General features: G+C 50.4%; 1 protein-coding gene across 9 annotated transcripts in view; it reads right to left on the reverse strand.

Annotated features, from left to right (window-relative positions):
• Positions 1–17220, reverse strand: part of LOC144111045 (receptor-type tyrosine-protein phosphatase mu-like) — a 392283-nt gene that overhangs the window by 176300 nt on the left and 198763 nt on the right. For 7 of the 9 annotated variants that reach the window (XM_077644146.1, XM_077644150.1, XM_077644144.1 and 4 more), the window contains 2 exons: positions 13497–13594; positions 11141–11346 (listed from right to left, as the gene is read on the reverse strand). In XM_077644146.1, the coding sequence (XP_077500272.1) occupies positions 11141–11346; positions 13497–13575 (285 nt within the window). In that variant the 5' untranslated portion in view covers positions 13576–13594. Of the gene's footprint in view, positions 1–11140; positions 11347–13496; positions 13623–17220 lie in introns of all 9 variants that reach the window. The other 2 variants (XM_077644152.1, XM_077644148.1) reach the window with 1 other exon arrangement.

Consider the following 17220-nt stretch of genomic DNA (forward strand, 5'->3'; position numbering starts at 1 on the left):
TGCCCTCTCCAATGGCTGCAGACCATATCTCCCAAAAATGGCCGCCTCCTGCGCTGGAGCCTCGCTTTGCAACAATATTCCTTTGAGGTGCGTTACAAAAAGGGGAGTCTCAACGGTAACGCCGATGGCTTAAGTCGAAGCCCCTAACGTAGGAATCCGCCTCAAAGTTGTTGGTTACTGATGTTTTCTTCCTGAGGCAGGATTTTTAACATATTGCTTTTGTTTAGTGTTTCAAAGTGATTATGTGCTTTCTAGTGCAATTTTCCAATTTGTGGACGCGTTCTGAGTGCTGCTTGACTACTGTAAGGAACTAGGCAGTAGTATAAAAGGGGAAAGAGCCTGGCAGAGCTTAGTGAGGGTTGTCTCGTGCTTGCTGACTGAGCGGTTGCGTTTCGGCGTAGTTCTAACGCTTGCTGGGAACGAGCACAAAAATGGCAACTCTCCTGAAGTGACTTTGCAGTGCCCTGTGTGATCCTGAACCTGAGAACGAGGCCTTCTCTGTGCGCTGCGCTCAAGCAACGTCGAGGGACGACCGGTTTCGTTTACGAGCATCATCGAGCGACATCCCTCTGGACAGCGGATGCAGTCCCCTGACCATCGGGATCTCCTTCTCCCGGCGGGGCGGTCTGTTACGTCTCGCCTACAGCGCGCGGTATAGCCGGCGCGGATGCAACGGACGCCGCGGCTTCGTTCATCGCGGCCGCAACGCCTCCCGCCAAGCGCGTCCAGGCAGGTTTCAGTGCCACGTGTCGTCGTGCGTGCGTGTGTGTGTGTGTGCATGTTTTGCCCACGCTTGTCAAAGCGCGGCAGCCGGGGAGAGGAGCTCCCCAACTGGGAGGCGAGGAGGTCTGACCGGCGCCGGCCTGGCGGACGCGCCCGTCACGTCTGGACATGTTCAAGCGTCGCCGTATCGGATGACTCTTCCCAAGCCGTTCCCTCTTGCCCTCGACTCCGAGCGTATAAAACGCCGCTGCCCCGGACGCCGAGAGAGACTTCGATTTCTTCCTTCGAGTAACGTGGTCGCCCTGACCGGCTGCTCTTATGCGATGCCAGAATAAACAAGTTGTTCTGTTGCCAGTCGACTCATCCTTTGCCGGGACCTTCGGATGTTTCCAGCTTTGCCCCAGGCCGCCAGGCCAACGCTACCCTTGGGGCTTGCAACCCAAATGCAACAACGATAGTCCACGCCTGAAGAGGGCAGGAGGTGAAGGAGACTTCCCCTCAAGATACTCGTGCAGGCGCTGTAGGTCAGGATCAGAGTGCTGCTGTCGTGCGAAGTCGCTGGAACTTATCAGTCCAAGGAAAGCGTCGTCGTCATCGTCTTTTGGCGGCGTGTCGACAGGGGCTCGTGACAGGCAGTCAGCATCGGAGTGCTTTCGCCCAGACTGGTAGACCACCGTGACGTCGAATTATTGGAGGCGCAAGCTTCATCGAGCGAGACGGCCAGAGGGGTCCTTCAAGTTAGCCAGCCAGCACAATGCATGGTGGTCGCTCACAACCTTGAACGGGCGTCCATACAAGTAGGGACGGAACTTCGATGTAGCCCAGACGATCGCAAGGCACTCCTTTTCAGTGGTCGAATAGTTCGCTTCTGCTTTCGACAATGAACGACTTGCATATGCTATTACTTTTTCGACTCCTTCGTTTTTCTGGACGAGCACGGCGCCTAGACCAAAGCTGTTTGCGTCGATATGGATTTCTGTCTCGGCGTTTTCGTCAAAGTGCCCTAGCACCGGTGGAGACTGCAGGAGACGCTGAAGTTCGTTGAAGGCTTCCGCTTGTGCCGAATTCCATGTGAATGGTACGTCTGCCTTGGAGAGCTTGGTCAGAGGTTCCGCGACGCGCGAAAAATTCCTCACAAAGCGTCTGTAATAAGCACACAAACCCAGAAATCTGCGGACCGCCTTCTTGTCATGAGGCTGCGGGAAATTGGCAATGGCGGCTGTCTTCTGCGGGTCGGGGCGCACGCCGTCCTTGCTGATGATGTGGCCGAGAAACAATAGTTCGTGGTAGGCAAACCGGCACTTTTCAGGCTTCAGGGTAAGCCCGGATAACTTGATTGCGTCGAGTACTGCCTTCAGCCTCCGGAGGTGTTCCTCGAAGCTCGCTGCGAAGACTACAACGTCGTCTAGATAGATGAGACAGGTTTGCCACTTGAGGCCTGCCAACACTGTGTCCATTACCCTTTGGAAAGTTGCGGGTGCGGAGCAAAGCCCAAATGGCATGACTGAACTCGTACAGTCCGTCCGGTGTGATGAAGGCAGTCTTTTCCCGGTCTCTTTCGTCGACTTCAATCTGCCAAAATACACTCTTGAGATCTATCGACGAGAAATACTTGGCGTGGCAGAGCCTGTCCAGAGTGTCGTCGATCCTCGGGAGGGGGTAGACGTCTTTTTTCGTAATCTTGTTCAGTCGCCGATAATCGACGCAGAATCGAAGAGCACCGTCTTTCTCACTAGAACGACCGGTGCCGCCCATGGGCTCTTCGAAGGTTGGATGACGTCGTCGCGAAGCATTTCCGCTACTTGGTCCCGGATGGCCTGTCGTTCTCGCGGCGACACACGGTAAGGGCTTTGGCGGAGAGGTCTGGTGTGTTCGTCGGTTATAATTCGATGTGATGAATAAATCTCTATTATTATGTTTGGCTATCGTCGTTTGTCGCACCTTTGATGACGAGGCGAAACATTCGCTGTAACTTTGAAGAAGAAGGGTGATTTTCTCTTGTCGGTCCCGGGGTAATGCTGGGTTGATGGCGAACGTGGGAGCATGGTCTTGCTTTAGGCTGTCATTTGCAGGTTCGTCGGAGATGATGAAGGCGTCCAGTAAATCAGTTGCTTCGTCCAAGAACGCAATTGTAGTGCCTCTGTTGAGGTGTCGGTATTCTTCGCTGAAGTTCGTGACCAGTACTTCGGCTTTTCCACGCCGCAAATGAGCGATGCCTCTTGCGACGCCAAGTCGTCTGTCTAAGAGCAACTGCGTGTTTCCCTCGATGATGCCTTCTGCGTCTTCGAAATTTCTTGCACAGACGGGGACGATGACGCTGGACCGGGGTGGGATGGTTAGTTTTTCATCGAGAACACTGAGGGCCTTTGACTGCTCTGGGGTCGTTTTCGGAGGTAAAGCTTCATCCGTCGAAAGCGTGATGGACTTGGACTTGAGGTCGATGACGGCGCGGTGCTGTGTCAAGAAGTCCATCCCCAGAATGACGTCACGGGAACCTTTCTGAAGTACGACGAATACTGTCGGATATGTGTGTCCGTTGACAGTCAGTCTCGCAGTGCACCTTCCTGATGGCGTGATAAGGTGTCCGCCTGCTGTGCGTATCAGCGGGCCATCCCAAGTCGTCGTCACTTTCTTGATCCGGTCGGCGAAGGAACCACTCAACTGGAGCTTGTTGTCGTTGTCGAGTAGGATCCGGTAGTAATCCGTGCTGAGCTTGCAGGCCTTGAAGACGGCGGCTGTGTCGTACCTCGGGATCTTCTTGGCTCTCGTTCTCTACGGTGGATCTTCCAGGTTGGGTTGGGTGCATGTACCCAGCACCTCCACCAGATGTCACGAGGTGGTGACGGGAACTCCGCCGGGGTCACGTAGCACCGACTGGGGTCCGGTCTTGAGGAAGGCACAGAGCAGCTCGCAAGAGAATACTTTAATAGGCTGGCTTACGCCCACTAAGAACAGCTCTGAAAACTGAGCGGCGGCGATAGCAGCGAACGTGCTCGGCGGTCGTCGACTAACAGAATGCCCGCCGCTCTTAGCCGTGCTCGATTTTAAAGGCGTCAAGGAAAGTTTCCCAACATAGTAGGCACACTTGCGCGAGGCTAGGAAAAATCGAGATAACTCTGGTCGCGTCTCGCGTCCCAGAAAATTGATAATGCGGCGTGCCTGCCGCGATAAGAAGATCAGACAAAAAGCAAGCTTCGCGGCAATATAGGAGGAAACACACAAAACTAAAAGGCACATCTCACCACATAACTGTTATCTCCTCCTATGGCTACAAGCATTGCTTTTCTCTTTCTTTCCTTACAAGGTTTCCTTACAATGTGCTGTATGGATCGTCGCCAAGTGCTGTTCGCTGATGGTGTAGCTCTTGAGATCGACGATTGAGTATCTCGTGTGTCTATTGGTGACATCCGTTTTCGGCAAAAACGTTCGACCGCAACAGAAAGGAGCAATTTTCCGTTACCCTAGAGAAACCAACCCATAGGAAAATTTATTGGTCTTATAAAAATAAGTACTGGTGATATAGTTTCTCTGTGGGTATTACCTGAATTCGTACTAGCCCAACACAGAAACCAATACACCTTACTGATCGATACATAATTGTCTCATAAGCTATGGTATTGGCTGTATCGGTTTATTTATGGGCTGTATATGAAAAGCATTAGACCAATACAGAATCCAGTACACGTACTGGGCCAAGGCACAAGTTCTTGCGGCAGAAAAGAGGAAATTCTATCGCCTTCTCCTGGAATCTTTTATTACACAAACGACCTGTCACACCTTGAACCGAAACTGCGGAAATCGGACAACTGCCTACGCACGCTCTCTGCGCGCCCTTTTCAAGCATACATAAGCTCGCGCACCCGCTTCTCGTTTTTTACTGTGAACCAGGCTCCCGAATGGGAACCGAAACGTATTTTCTGTGTTATTTTCTTTGTTGTGGTCGGCGTCTTCAATGCCACGTTATATGTATATTGCGTGTCATGTTTCTCGCTTCGGGAGCAGCCTTCTCATGCAACAAATCTTTTTCGTTGCCCCTATTGCCGGGTATTTATTTTCTTAACTGTTTTTAATGAAATCAGCGAAACAGTGGCCTGCCTAGGTCCGGCCGAAAAAGCATGCAGAAACCGCTTGAATAACCTGGATATGTTTGAGTAGATGAAGCGCACAAAAAACACAGCACACAGGAAAAGAAGGAACACGAGAAAGGCGCTTCTCGTTTTTCTTCCTTTCCTGTGTGCTGTGTTTTTTGTGCGCTTCATATACTCAAGCTATGAACCAACTTGCCCAAGAACGTGTTCTACTGAAACCTGGATATGCATGCTACTGCGCGATGGTCAGATAAATGTCCGTATTTCCGCGTTCGGACGTCCGTCGCATGAACTACACATGGTCCGTGGTGTTGCATCGGATGGTCCGACGGTCTTCCGGGGGTAGAGTTTGGGTTTACAATGGGACTTCTGACGGATATCCGAAAGTCCGAAGCGGGATAACCGTCGGACTTTCCGTCGGACGCCAATGGCCGTGTGGGCACGTCTGTAGTGCCGTGTGTATCTGCCTCCACAGCGTCGTTATAATCAAGGACAATATCTTCTTCTGCGCACTGGGCAGAGCCAGCTGCTTTGAAATCGTGAACGAGCACTCAGAAGAAATTGGAACGATTGAAAAGTTCCAGAGCGCTAAAAGAAATGAGCGCACAGAAGACAAGGACAGGACAGACGCTGATCCTGTCCTTGCATTCACTGTGTTCGTCTTTTTCAGCGCTTTGGAACTGTTCCTTTATTTAGTATGCACCAACTAGCCCCGCAGTTGGTTTTACTTGGAATCAATGGTTGTTGAAAATCGCTTAATCAGCACTTTGCGCACGTATGCAGGTTCCAGCCAAGAGCACAGACAATTCGGAAGGCCGCCGCAATATGGAAATCTTCGCAAATTTCTGAGCTTGCTGTTCTGGCAACGATATTGCTTTAACTTTGGCACTTTGTCGTTGGCCGGTTTTGTGGAAGGGGTTGCAGTTTCATCCCGGACCGTCGACAGCGCGGATGTTCCTGAGCGTGATATTGGTGTGCAACGCCCCGCGCAGCGTGCTTGCTTGCGTGACGCAAGCATCAATCATCCGTCGACGGTTCAGCGCCCGTCCAAGGCGCGACTTTTTGTGGAAGGAGCTACACTAGGCTACCAGTCGAGCATTTCGCGGTACATGGGAAAGGGCAGTTGTGCACATGCGCAACTGGCAGGTTGTGCACCACGGAAACCGAAGAGGAGCAAGTGTGGCGTGCGCTTCGCCGTCGCCGCGCGCCCGTTCCACCGTCGGAGCCGAGCGTGACGTCACGCGGATGAGCAGTTGTGCGCATGCGCCTCTACCATGGTAACCAGAGAGACCCCACTACTGCGCCGCGTTCTTCGTCGCCGCCTCGCCGCATGGCGCTTTATCACCCAAACTCCGCGTCGCATGCGCAGGATTGCGTATAAAAGGCGGAGATGTAGTGAGCGTATGTATCACAACGTTTGACATGTATGCAGATAAGCAGAGTGCAGCCGCTGCTAAACAGCGGTATAGACAAGAGAAGAATAACTTTTCCGATCCTGAGGTTGTCGCCTTAAAGTTGGCTTGAACCAAATAATAACGCTGGACTCTGTGTGTACGTGAAACAATGTATCATCGCTGTCAGACATCTCCCTCCTTTCGATCGCGGTGAATAATAGTGAAGCCTGCTGTGTTAGGCTTCTGTAAAGCGGCATTATCATAAAAGGAGTCTACGCGGCACCGGGAACATCTGTCAAGCAGACGATTGATGTGGTTGCCACGTGTATACCAGCCTACGGCACGGTTTCACAGTTGTGTTTGACTTCGGGTGATTTCAACTGGAAACAGGACTCTCTGAATCAGTGTATGAAAGAAACGTTTGATTTTTATTTAGCTTCAGACCCTCACGTCCAGACTACACAACGGGAAACTACCACAGAGCTTGAATACTAGAGAGGCTCTACCAAATCGAAATACAGTATCGACAAGATTGAGACCGCTGCATGCTACTTCACAGATCATCGGGCAGTCTTCGTCTCTATCAAGCAAAATCAATAAAAGATGTGTATACCCAATGTCTCTCATTGCTAAACATACAATGACCACAACAAGCTGAGCCAGGGAAACGCACCTTTCGCTACGTATATCTTGGCAAAGCCAAGCAAAGCCCTGCCAATTCCCCCCCCCCCCCCCCCCCACAGCTCCGGAGAATAAGCCCGTGGACGCTATCATCGATGCTGTCGAAGAAATACTTCGGAGCCGGGGTGCTACTCTATTTGCAGAACCACATGACCACCCGATGGGCCATATGACAGTCTACCGCTTGCTTCCATGTGTGAGCGACGAATCTCTCGTTAGGGCCCTTGCGCCGTATGTGAAAACTCGCAGCTTCTCGGACGTGGCCTTCAAAGACCACTCCAACATCGGCAAAGGGAGAATGCTTGTCAAGTCGCAAATGGTACGAAAACAGTTTGTTCAAGGTGCGCTGTCGAAGGACAGTTGGAAGCGACGTGTAAGAGGACGAGGTGTGCACGTTTGCGGTCTATGGCCACGGAAACAGCTAGTGTATGGAACCATGTCGACGCTGCAAGGGAGGCCACGCTACGTTCGACTGTGCGCAGCCACGTCCATATGCTGCTTGCACAACTTGACCCGTTCAAACACCGTCTGCCACGCACGTCACGGCTGACATACAGCATATCCGGGAGTCATCTCAACCAGAGAAGCCGCCGGAGACGTCAGGGAGGGAGAAGACTGTGGGGACAGGCAACATGTCCTTGGCTGAAGAAAACACGCCACCTTCACCTGTGACGACGGCGTCGACTGAGACAGAAAGCTCTGAGTTGTCCGACTCGAGCTCGAAGCGAGTATTTCCAGACGATAGAACACAGCAAGTTGGCAAAGAACCGCGCCTCGTCAACCTCATAAGTCAAGTGGCTCACCTTCTAGAAGCGGCGAAGTTCAAGTAACAGCGAATATGGCATTCTTTCCAGTCATGGCAGCCATGGCCTTCCCGACAGCCATCTTGGCTCTCCGACGACCTTCAATGCCTCGCTCGATCTGAACCAGCAGCACTCCGTAGGTGCAAGCTAGAAGAGCACGTCAACGGGACAAGCACAAAAACTGGACGAAGCCGGTCTCAAGCAGAGAACTCAGAAAGGCAGCTGTCATCCTCGGACAGCTAGCAGTGCAGCGCCAGGAAACGGCACAGCCTCGTTAAAGAAGTCCACGAAGACAGCTGACGAAACCGACATGAAATTGGCCTCCGACGAGGAGGAACCTTAAATACTTCGTTTTCAGAACCATCATTTACCGCCAAGTGCGGTTTTCTTCCATTCCTTCACGTGGGACGCATGGTAACTGATAATTTCACAGAGCTGTGCGCACACGCCGGTGCCTTGCTTGTCAGACAAATGTTACCTAGAAAGCTAAAATGCTGTGTGTCTCCCGCCTTTGTATTCCATGCTGATTTCTTTTTTTTTTCTGGAAACGCCTGGGCCTGGGATCCCGCTTTTAAATGTTCTGCACATCCACAGAAATTACATATTGTAACGGGATCTTATTAAGGCGTCGGTAATTCATGCAGACACGAATATAGCCATCTTTCCTCTTCACGAGTAGCACAGGTGAGGCCCATGGACTGTGCGAGACCTGAATTACATTACGCCAATCTGAAGCACGGTGTCAACCTGTTCTTGAACAACTTGGCTCCCTGCGGCGGAGGCGCTGCAATAGCCTGCGCGCTTGCGGTGCGCAGTGCGAATCCAGAAAGTGCGGGCGCCACTTTCAAGTTCGCAATGAAGGGCAAAAGGCTGCTGCCAAGGCAGGAACAGCAACAACAGTGTCGATAAGCGCCAGAGCAGAAACGCCATCAACACATTTGCGGGAGGTGAATGACACTTCGCTGGTGGCGCACTTCTCGCCTCAGGGACTGCGGCATCTAATTTTCCTCATGAAAAAGGTGCGGGTGCCAATGCATGGTAGAAAGGTAGCGGCGACGTGGAGAAGGTGATCGCCGGGTTTATATGGCGGCGCGATCAGGTGATAGAGGACGACTCTATGGCAGCTCGGCTGACGTTGACATTCACATGGAGGAGGCCAGTAACCGGCGACTCGGGATACTGGCACACGACGAAGGCAAAGCCGGGCCACAAGACCAGGCAGTCCGCGCACGAATACACCTATATGGGAGTAAAATCGGAGTAAGCTGTTATCTCTCCCTTCTATGCGCTAGAGGAGGGCCGCTTACTTCCTTTCTGCTCCTTTCTGTTTAGGGTGCAAAAGTAACAAATAGGTCGATTGTCACTCGTACGCCAGAGATTGCCGAAATGTCGGGGCGGTCAGAAAATAGGCGCCGGAGCGTGCGCAGCTTGAGGCTCGGGCGCTGGGGCGTAGCTTGGGCGGTAGTTAAGCGGCCTCGGTAGTGCCAGTGCGGCACCGTAGGTCAGGGTGCAGCGACAGGTGCGGGCGGCGGTGCTAGTGCGGGCGGAGGGGCCGATAGGAGGGCCTCAGCCACTTGTTCGCTGATGACAGTGCGAAGGTCGGGCGCCAGGCATGGAGATGGCCCGGAGTAGGTTGGCAGACGCGGGAGTTGACGTGCAACTTCCTCACGCACGAATTTGTGCGCCGAGTGGTCAGGTGCAGCCGACAGTCCAGCAAAAGGCTTAATCTAGGCTGTTGGTAAGTGAGGAGCCTCTGATTGTGCAGCTCGTCGTAGCCCTGGCAGAGACTGACAAGTTCGCCAACATTCCGCAAGTGCTCACTGGCACGTGCGCAACCAACATGGAAGCTTCCTTGCAGACCACTGCAAAACCTGCAAAGAGTGTCGTCTGGAACTAGACGAAACAATTTTTTTGAAGAGCGGAAAAGAGGAGTTTGAGCGAGAAGTGGTAGGTGCATATTTTATTAAGAAAGCGGGAAGCGCATGCGTTAGTAAACCGTCCATTTCAATCAGTGACGCTGAGGTGGCTTTTCTCGAAGGGTGTCTTTAGGTTTAATGTGTTGAAGTTTTCTGTGCATAGTTTGTTGTTCCTGAATGTGTTTTAACAGCCAAACGAGAATTGTGTAGAATCCAATACTTTTAGTTCTTTGACGGTGAGAGGATTTCTCGAAGGTTTTAAGTTTTCGTGTCCATCATTTTTTCCGAGTTTGTTGTTGGTCATTCATTCATTATCACACGATGTATTAAAGCAACAATTTTGGTTTTGCGATCTGTTTGCCTTGGCCAAGCGTGGGTCTTTGTTGTGAGGATGAATTGCTTACCTGTTGGTATTGCGCTCGGATAACCTTGGGACCTAGTTTACTTTTATCAGGAGTGTAGTGCTGAATGCATGAATGTATCTTACGGTCTGTTAGATGTAGCACCTACTTCCTGAATTCTGATTATTGTTTACAATCTCTTATCCTTGAGTGATAGGCTTCTGCGATACGGCTCGGGTGCTTCATAAAATGCAAGGGTTTGGGCGAATAAGCCTCAGTTGCAAGTTGGCGCCTGTCCTGTTGTGTTCGTGTGCCTCTTTGGTGCTTGTTGTTTTCGCGCCGTCCTGACATCATCAAAAAGGTAACTGGCACGTTTTTTGTGGGGCGGGGCTCCTTCGCCGCCGCTCGACGGAAACGTAGAGCAGGGCCCAGCGGCACCGGCAGCCCGATTTGGAGGGTGGGGGGTAACCGGTCCAAATTCATCCCCCTCCGGTGGCGACGGAGGAAGCGAAAAACCGGTTTTGAGAATGTGGCCTAGCGCGTTATTCCCATCAAAAGGCAAATAATCATGCCATAAAAGAATGTATCGGCAGGTTGTGAAGACGCCACAAGGTCACGTGACCTAGGTGTCCTACCTGCCCTTAGGTTGCTCTCTGGGAACGCCACCACCGGACTGTATGGAGACGGGGCCTTTAATGCCATCGTGTTAAAAAAAATCTCGCTCGCCAGGCACATGCACACATCTTTCGTGACGCCGCGGTGCTGCAGGTTTGGCATGGAAGTGCTCTGTTTGGCTCCCAAGGGACAAAAAGGAGTTGACACCGCTATCACTGCCTTCGTCTCCTGTATCACGTGTGGGGGCTATTAATTTTTAGTCGACATTTTTAGGACAAACAGCTCGGCTGTACGTTTCATCCCGAGATATACTGAGCGCATTTTTTTTTATTTCTCAGCGCATTCAGCCGCAAGACAAACTGAGAAACAGACAAGTAGGACGAACGCTGAGCCTCAACCGGTTTGTTGAAGGCCGTGTTCATTGGTTTGCCGATGCACTGAAAAAATGTTCTCAAGCTACAGCGACCGACTAGCTCGTCTTTCTGCTGCAACAAAGATATTTTCATGTTAGGCAACCTCTCCTTCGGCCAACGGCGACCACGCAGTTACCGCCGCGGGACCCAAGTGAGTGCCACCCACCGCCAGCTGCTCCTTGAAGCCGCCGGACTCCCTCATGGCGGCCACGTATCGCTCCAGGTCCTCGGTCTGCACCACGTGCTGCTTCTCCGCTCCGGGGGGCGCCTCGTACTTGTGAATGACCAGCGTCACCTTGGCCGGCTGCTGGCCATTGTTGTTGTCCGGGGACCTCTCCTCGATCGACGACGACCGAACGGGCGCCGGCACGCCTGCGCCCAGCCTTGGGTATGAGAGCTCCGCATGAGCCCCACTTACACTGACAACAAATTAATTTTGGCCTGAATAAATATGCCACCGCGTTCCAACGGCGAAGAGGCTGCCCACGCTGAAAACAGCGTTTGTAAGCTAGAAAAGTGGAAACATTAAATACAGGTGTCGCAACCACCGGCTGTTATCGCAGGCACACCGTGGTGGCGGTTCTTTCTTGCGGATTCCTCAGGCTCCGCGACACAAACACTCACTTTTAAGGGGTGATCAGGGAGTTCTTTGCGGTCTTGACGTCGCCAGTTTGAATACAGTAGTGGAAATAAAAACAAAAATAAAACTCAGGCGATCCTCGGCGGATCGCTTGAATGCACTGACAGACGTTCGTAGTAGCCGACGCTGAAACACCACAATACGCTATATGCGAGATAAACACACTAAGTTCATTACATCCCATGCCCAGACATGAATTTCGTTATATCCGAGATTAACACGTGCAGGTTTCTTATATCCAAGGTAGCATACTTAGGCTCGGCATTTACGATGTTAACACATTAAAGTTTGTTGTATCCGAGCTGGCATAACAAGGTTCATTACATCCGCGGTAGTATACTAAGTTCACATAGGTACAGGGAAAGCAGACGGCCTAGTTATTTTCGCATGACATTTCCAGGCAGAGGGACGAGAAAACAAAAACGCACGAGCGCTGACCTGCAACTTTATTTGAGAAGTACGCCAGCCACTACATAGCATATACCGCCAAGCAGCCGCCCACCAGGACAAAACTAGAATCAGAGCATATGTCATGCTACAAGCGAGATCAAAAACGAAGAAATTTAAACTGTATTAATTTTTTTTTAATTTTCCGGGCTTAGTTCGCTGGCTACTGTATGCTTAACCATTACAATTTTTGTTTTCGTTTTTATCCCCCTTGTGGCTTGACACGTGCTGTGATTCTGCTTTCGCTCAGGTGGGCATTTGCTTCAGGGTATATATGTAGCGGTTGGCGTCTTTCTCAAATAAAGTTGCAATTCAGCGCTTGTGTGTCTTTGTTTTCTCGTCCTTCTGTCCGTGTCTAGCATGCGCTGTTGAAATATCATCGTGTAGCGCGATGCCGCCCGCCCAACGCGGCATATAGGTGGGTCACGGATACTGACAGACGGCGCTTGCCACCTCCGCCTGCTCTGACGCTTACAAAGCTAACGCATTAATAAACTGTCCTGAGCAATTATTGCGAGCTTTTCTGGCGGACAAACATGAACATGCCCGGAAAGAGCCATACAATGGATCTCTACTAACAACCAAGATTGTACAGCGTCGTCCTCCTTCCTTTAAGACGAGCCGTCCAGCTCACGATTTACTGCAGGCTGGACAAAATGTCAAAAGGACTGGGAAGTTCAATGTTACGCCTATCAGCGTGATCATCCTAGTGTGATTCGTACTGCGTGAGGAAGGTTGCAGCGCGCTGTAGTGGTTGGAGCCGTGACATTGCAGAATCTTTGAACGCCGCAGCAAGAGCACACCCTCGCCTACGCGTGTATTTATGTAGAAGAACTGAGGATTGGGCGAGTTGTTGGTGATCCACAGTGTTAAACACCAGTGTTAAAGAACACAGACAGAGGACGAGTGTGTGTCTTCTTCTGTGTGTCTAGTCTCGTCCTCTTGCTGTTTTTTTAGCGCTACGTTTTAATACTATGGCTTGTATTTCTGAAGCTTTTCATAGCTTGTGCCCGTCCCACCTGGTGTCCTGTTTCCTGAGAGCCTGCTTTGTACCTCGAACTCACCAAGTATTAAGCCTGAAGCTAATAAAGCGATAAGCTTTCGCCACCGTGAGGACAGCAATTAAAAGAGCTGCACCTCTATCAAGGCCGCCGGAAGCAGCATCAGTACTTGATGAGTACTGAACATGCAATATTCCAGGCGCAAGAAATTGAGAGCACTCCGCACCTCATTACAATCAACCTGGACAAGAAGGGACAACGTCAGAGTGAATGAAGTTTGATGCTAGCTCAGGCTGCGCGCGTTTCCTCTGCGCAGCGCCGGCTTCCTCGATCATGCGTTGAGCCACGTAACAATATTAGCGGTGGTTTCTGCCAGCGACGCAGGGCGGGAATAAACAAACTGAAAGAAAATCCTCGCGTTCTAAGACACTCACCTGCGTGTCCATTGGCGACCTTGCCATTGGCGGTGGGCTTGTCGTTGGCGCCGCTGTCAGGCTTAGCCACGCTAGTCATCTTCCAGCTCCGCGGCTTCCTGCGCCGTGACCGAAAGGGGTCGCCTCCTTAGCAACACGGAAACAAACGAGCAAAGTTGCGAGGAAGCGGGAAACATTACGGGCACGAAAGTCTCCTGGACACACGAAAGGCGATATCGGCGCAACTGATTTCACCGCCATAAATTATAGCACGAGGCTTTCACCCCCCGAATTGTGGTCTTGAGCTACGAACCCCGGTTGTGCCTGACACGTCCAGGGGACTTTCGTCCCTGATAGTATACGAATAGGACCTTCCCACACCTTAACGCACAAATTCACCTCGTGGCAACGGTTAACCGGTACTCCTTACATGCGACGAAAAAAAAGGAAGTATTACCGACACGCAAACTCAATATCTCTCTCGCACCTTTTTGTCACAAAGAAGTTGCGCTCACGCCGGCGTCCCCGTCCCAGGCTATTCAGTATCCAAGATTGACGAAAGGTTTCGCCAGTATTCGATGCGATTAACAGATCAATGCTGTCTGATTCGAGATGATTCGCGATTACCGTCTCGGCAAATGTTCTTCGTAAAGTATTCTTCTTGAGGCGTACACTACGGTTCGCTACTCCTGAAACACGTTTCCTTGCGTATAACACTATTGTGCGGCAAGTCTTAGAATATGCCGTAATGATCTGGGACCGACGTACCAAGATCAATATTCACAAATTAGAAAGGGTTAATAAAAGCGGTAAGATTTATCTATAATTTCTATGGCCGCACCTCTGTCACTAATCTTCTTTAAAAAAGTGGCTTACCATCCGTTACTGATAGAAATAGTATTTTTCGCCTGACATTCTTTTTCCAGTTAATTAATGGGCATTACAACATTTATTTCTCGAAAATTGTTAGTTACTCTATTGGTTATGCTACACGCCTGCGATGTTCTCTTTCCGTAAAACCTTTATCAACAAGAACGAACTGCTACAAATATTCCTATTTTCCTAGAACTATTACCGACAGGGAAGTGGGTGTTGCCAGGATGATCATGACTCAGGTATGACCGAATCATATGTAATTCAATGCCGCGAGCACCACAGTAATTCATTTAATGCAACAAAAGATGAAAAAAATACGATCAATGGCCTTGCTAAAAGCACTGAAAATTCTCAGGACGAGGAGGCGTTTTTCAACTTTTTCTTATACAAATTCTTTTTGTTGAAGCGGCGCCAGCTAAACAGATGTACCCTTCCGTTAGGTATCTTTTTCGAGTCTTGGGTCACTGACTAATCTTAAATAGCAGTTGATGCTTCGGGACCCCTTCGGGTTCCTTGTTCACAATCAAGGACCGGTCATTATATTTTTTATTTATGAAGCGCGGTTGTATTCCTTCAGTGCATTCTTTTCCTCATCTATTATTATTTGTGTCATTGTATTTTTGTTTTATGTGGTACTTTCAGCCAAACGAGCAGAAGTTATTCCCCCCCCCCCCCTTTGCATTAATGCCTTCAGGCGCTGCAGGTCTCTGTAATAAATAATAAATAAATAAAAGAAGCAGCTTAAGTAGCTTTGACAAGTAGGCGTAATGATTTTGCGTAAGGCGGGTGAAGATTACCCGTAGTTCAATGCTGATAGTGTTCGGCGTTAACTGTATGATCAGTGATTCAAGGTGCAGCCGAGCTGAGAAGCTTCTTTCGGTAGCAACGATTTGTACGCCATCACAAGCGATTTCATGCCCTGATTTTTGCGCGTGTTCTGCCGCAGGGTTTGACGCGGTCCGGTTCCTGGCGACATCATTGCGGTGCTGTTCTAGCCGCCTAGGCAAATTTCCCGTCCCACTGATGTAGACGGGGTAGCAATTATCACAAGGTACCCTATATACGATATACCCGGGAACTTTGAACGGAGCAAAGCATCTTCCACATTCGTAATGGCCCCGCACAGTTTGCTGGTTGGCACGTGGGCAATATGCACATTGTACCCCTTGAAGACACGTGCCAGTGCTTCGCTTATGCCTGGAAAGTACGGAATGCCCGCGCATTTTCGTCGAGATGACGACGATGCATTTTGTGTGGGTTGCGGCTTCAAATGCTTGTCGGTGTGACGTCTGGACGCCCTTTCAATAAACTTTTTCGAATATCCGGCGTTCTTTTGCAAGTCCTTCCTTATTACTTAATGCGGACTGTCCGGTTCACAAGTGACGCCACAACCGAGCATTTGTGAGCTAATGGGTGTGAAAGTCAAGGTGTGTGGGCACACAATTAACTTCATGCCGGAGGGCGAGCGTGTTACGAGGGCATCCAGCAATGAAATGCTTCCGTTGTCTTCTTCAGCTATAAATGTAATGATGGCCGCTATGCTGTACAGGTGATCCAGGAAGCGTTGTACTTGTCGCTTGTCGAGGATGCAGAAGCAATCGCCGACGTTGTAACGTGTGCAGGGCTTTTTTCTCAATCGCTTCCATCACCAAGTAAAGGAGATCGATGCACCCATCCGACCGAGAGGGTTCCTCCACAGTTTTCTTCCGCATCCTCAAGAGGCGCATGAAGACCCTCGGATTTCATTTCCCCCACCACCCGCAACCCTTTTTGCCTCTCAAGATCTGAGCGCGCAGGCTTAATTTTTTTGTGACGGAATTCCTATGTTCTTTTCGGAAGTCTTTTGCGGCAGAGTTACAAAATACCCCACTTTATCCGAAGCCACCACACGCAGTTTTCCCGACGTCAGGAAGTCGGCCAAAGGTGCAAGACGCCTCCTTCTTCGTCTCTTGCCACAGCGCTGTTTTTGGATTCTAACACAATCCCAACCCGCCGCGGTGGCTCAGTGGTTAGGGCGCTCGACTACTGATCCGAAGTTCCCGGGTTCGAACCCGACCGGGGAGGCTGCGTTTTTATGGAGGAAAAACGCTAAGGTGCCCGTGTGCTGTGAGATGTCAGTGCACGTTAAAGATCCCCAGGTGGTCGAAATTATTCCGGAGCCCTCCACTACGGCACCTCTTTCTTCCTTTCTTCTTTCACGCCCTCCTTTATCCCTTCCCTTACGGAGCGGTTCAAGTGCCCAGCCATATATGAGACAGATATTGTGCCATTTCCTTTCCCCATAAACACATTCCCATTCTTAGCACCCTCCGCCGCATCACTGGCCTGACCGCCGCCTTGGTCAGTAGGAGGACGGTAGAATACAGCAAATATAGTACATATAGGACCTCATAGACATCCGTAGAAGAGTGAAATTCCTCTGTGCAATTCAATCTGAGGTTCTCTTGAATAAGCATGCTAACGCCGCCTCCACGTGAAGTACTCTGGATCAGGTGAAACACAGGTAATTCGAAAGACATCAATGGGTGGAGAGCACGTCATGCCAAGTCTCAGAAAAAATTACCCTTTAAAATGAGATTTAAAGATGAGATTAGCAAAAAGAAGATCAAGGCCACCACCTTTGTTTCCAGAAGAGTAGCAGGTATCGGACGTGCGATTTTAAATAAAAAAATTTTCCAATTCAGCGCTGGCACGCACCGAATCCTTCAGTAAGAAATGGGACAAAGCACGGACATACAATTTTTCCTCTTGTCGAACTAGTTTTCCTTTCGGCTTATAATATCCAAAAGTCATTTTCAATTTCAGTAAAGAAATAACCATAGAATTTGTTGTTTTGTGCAAATTGGTTGCTTCCTTTCATACTGGAGGG

Source organism: Amblyomma americanum, chromosome 11 (assembly GCF_052857255.1).
Source record: "Amblyomma americanum isolate KBUSLIRL-KWMA chromosome 11, ASM5285725v1, whole genome shotgun sequence".
In the NCBI taxonomy this organism is placed as follows: Eukaryota; Metazoa; Arthropoda; class Arachnida; order Ixodida; family Ixodidae; genus Amblyomma; species Amblyomma americanum.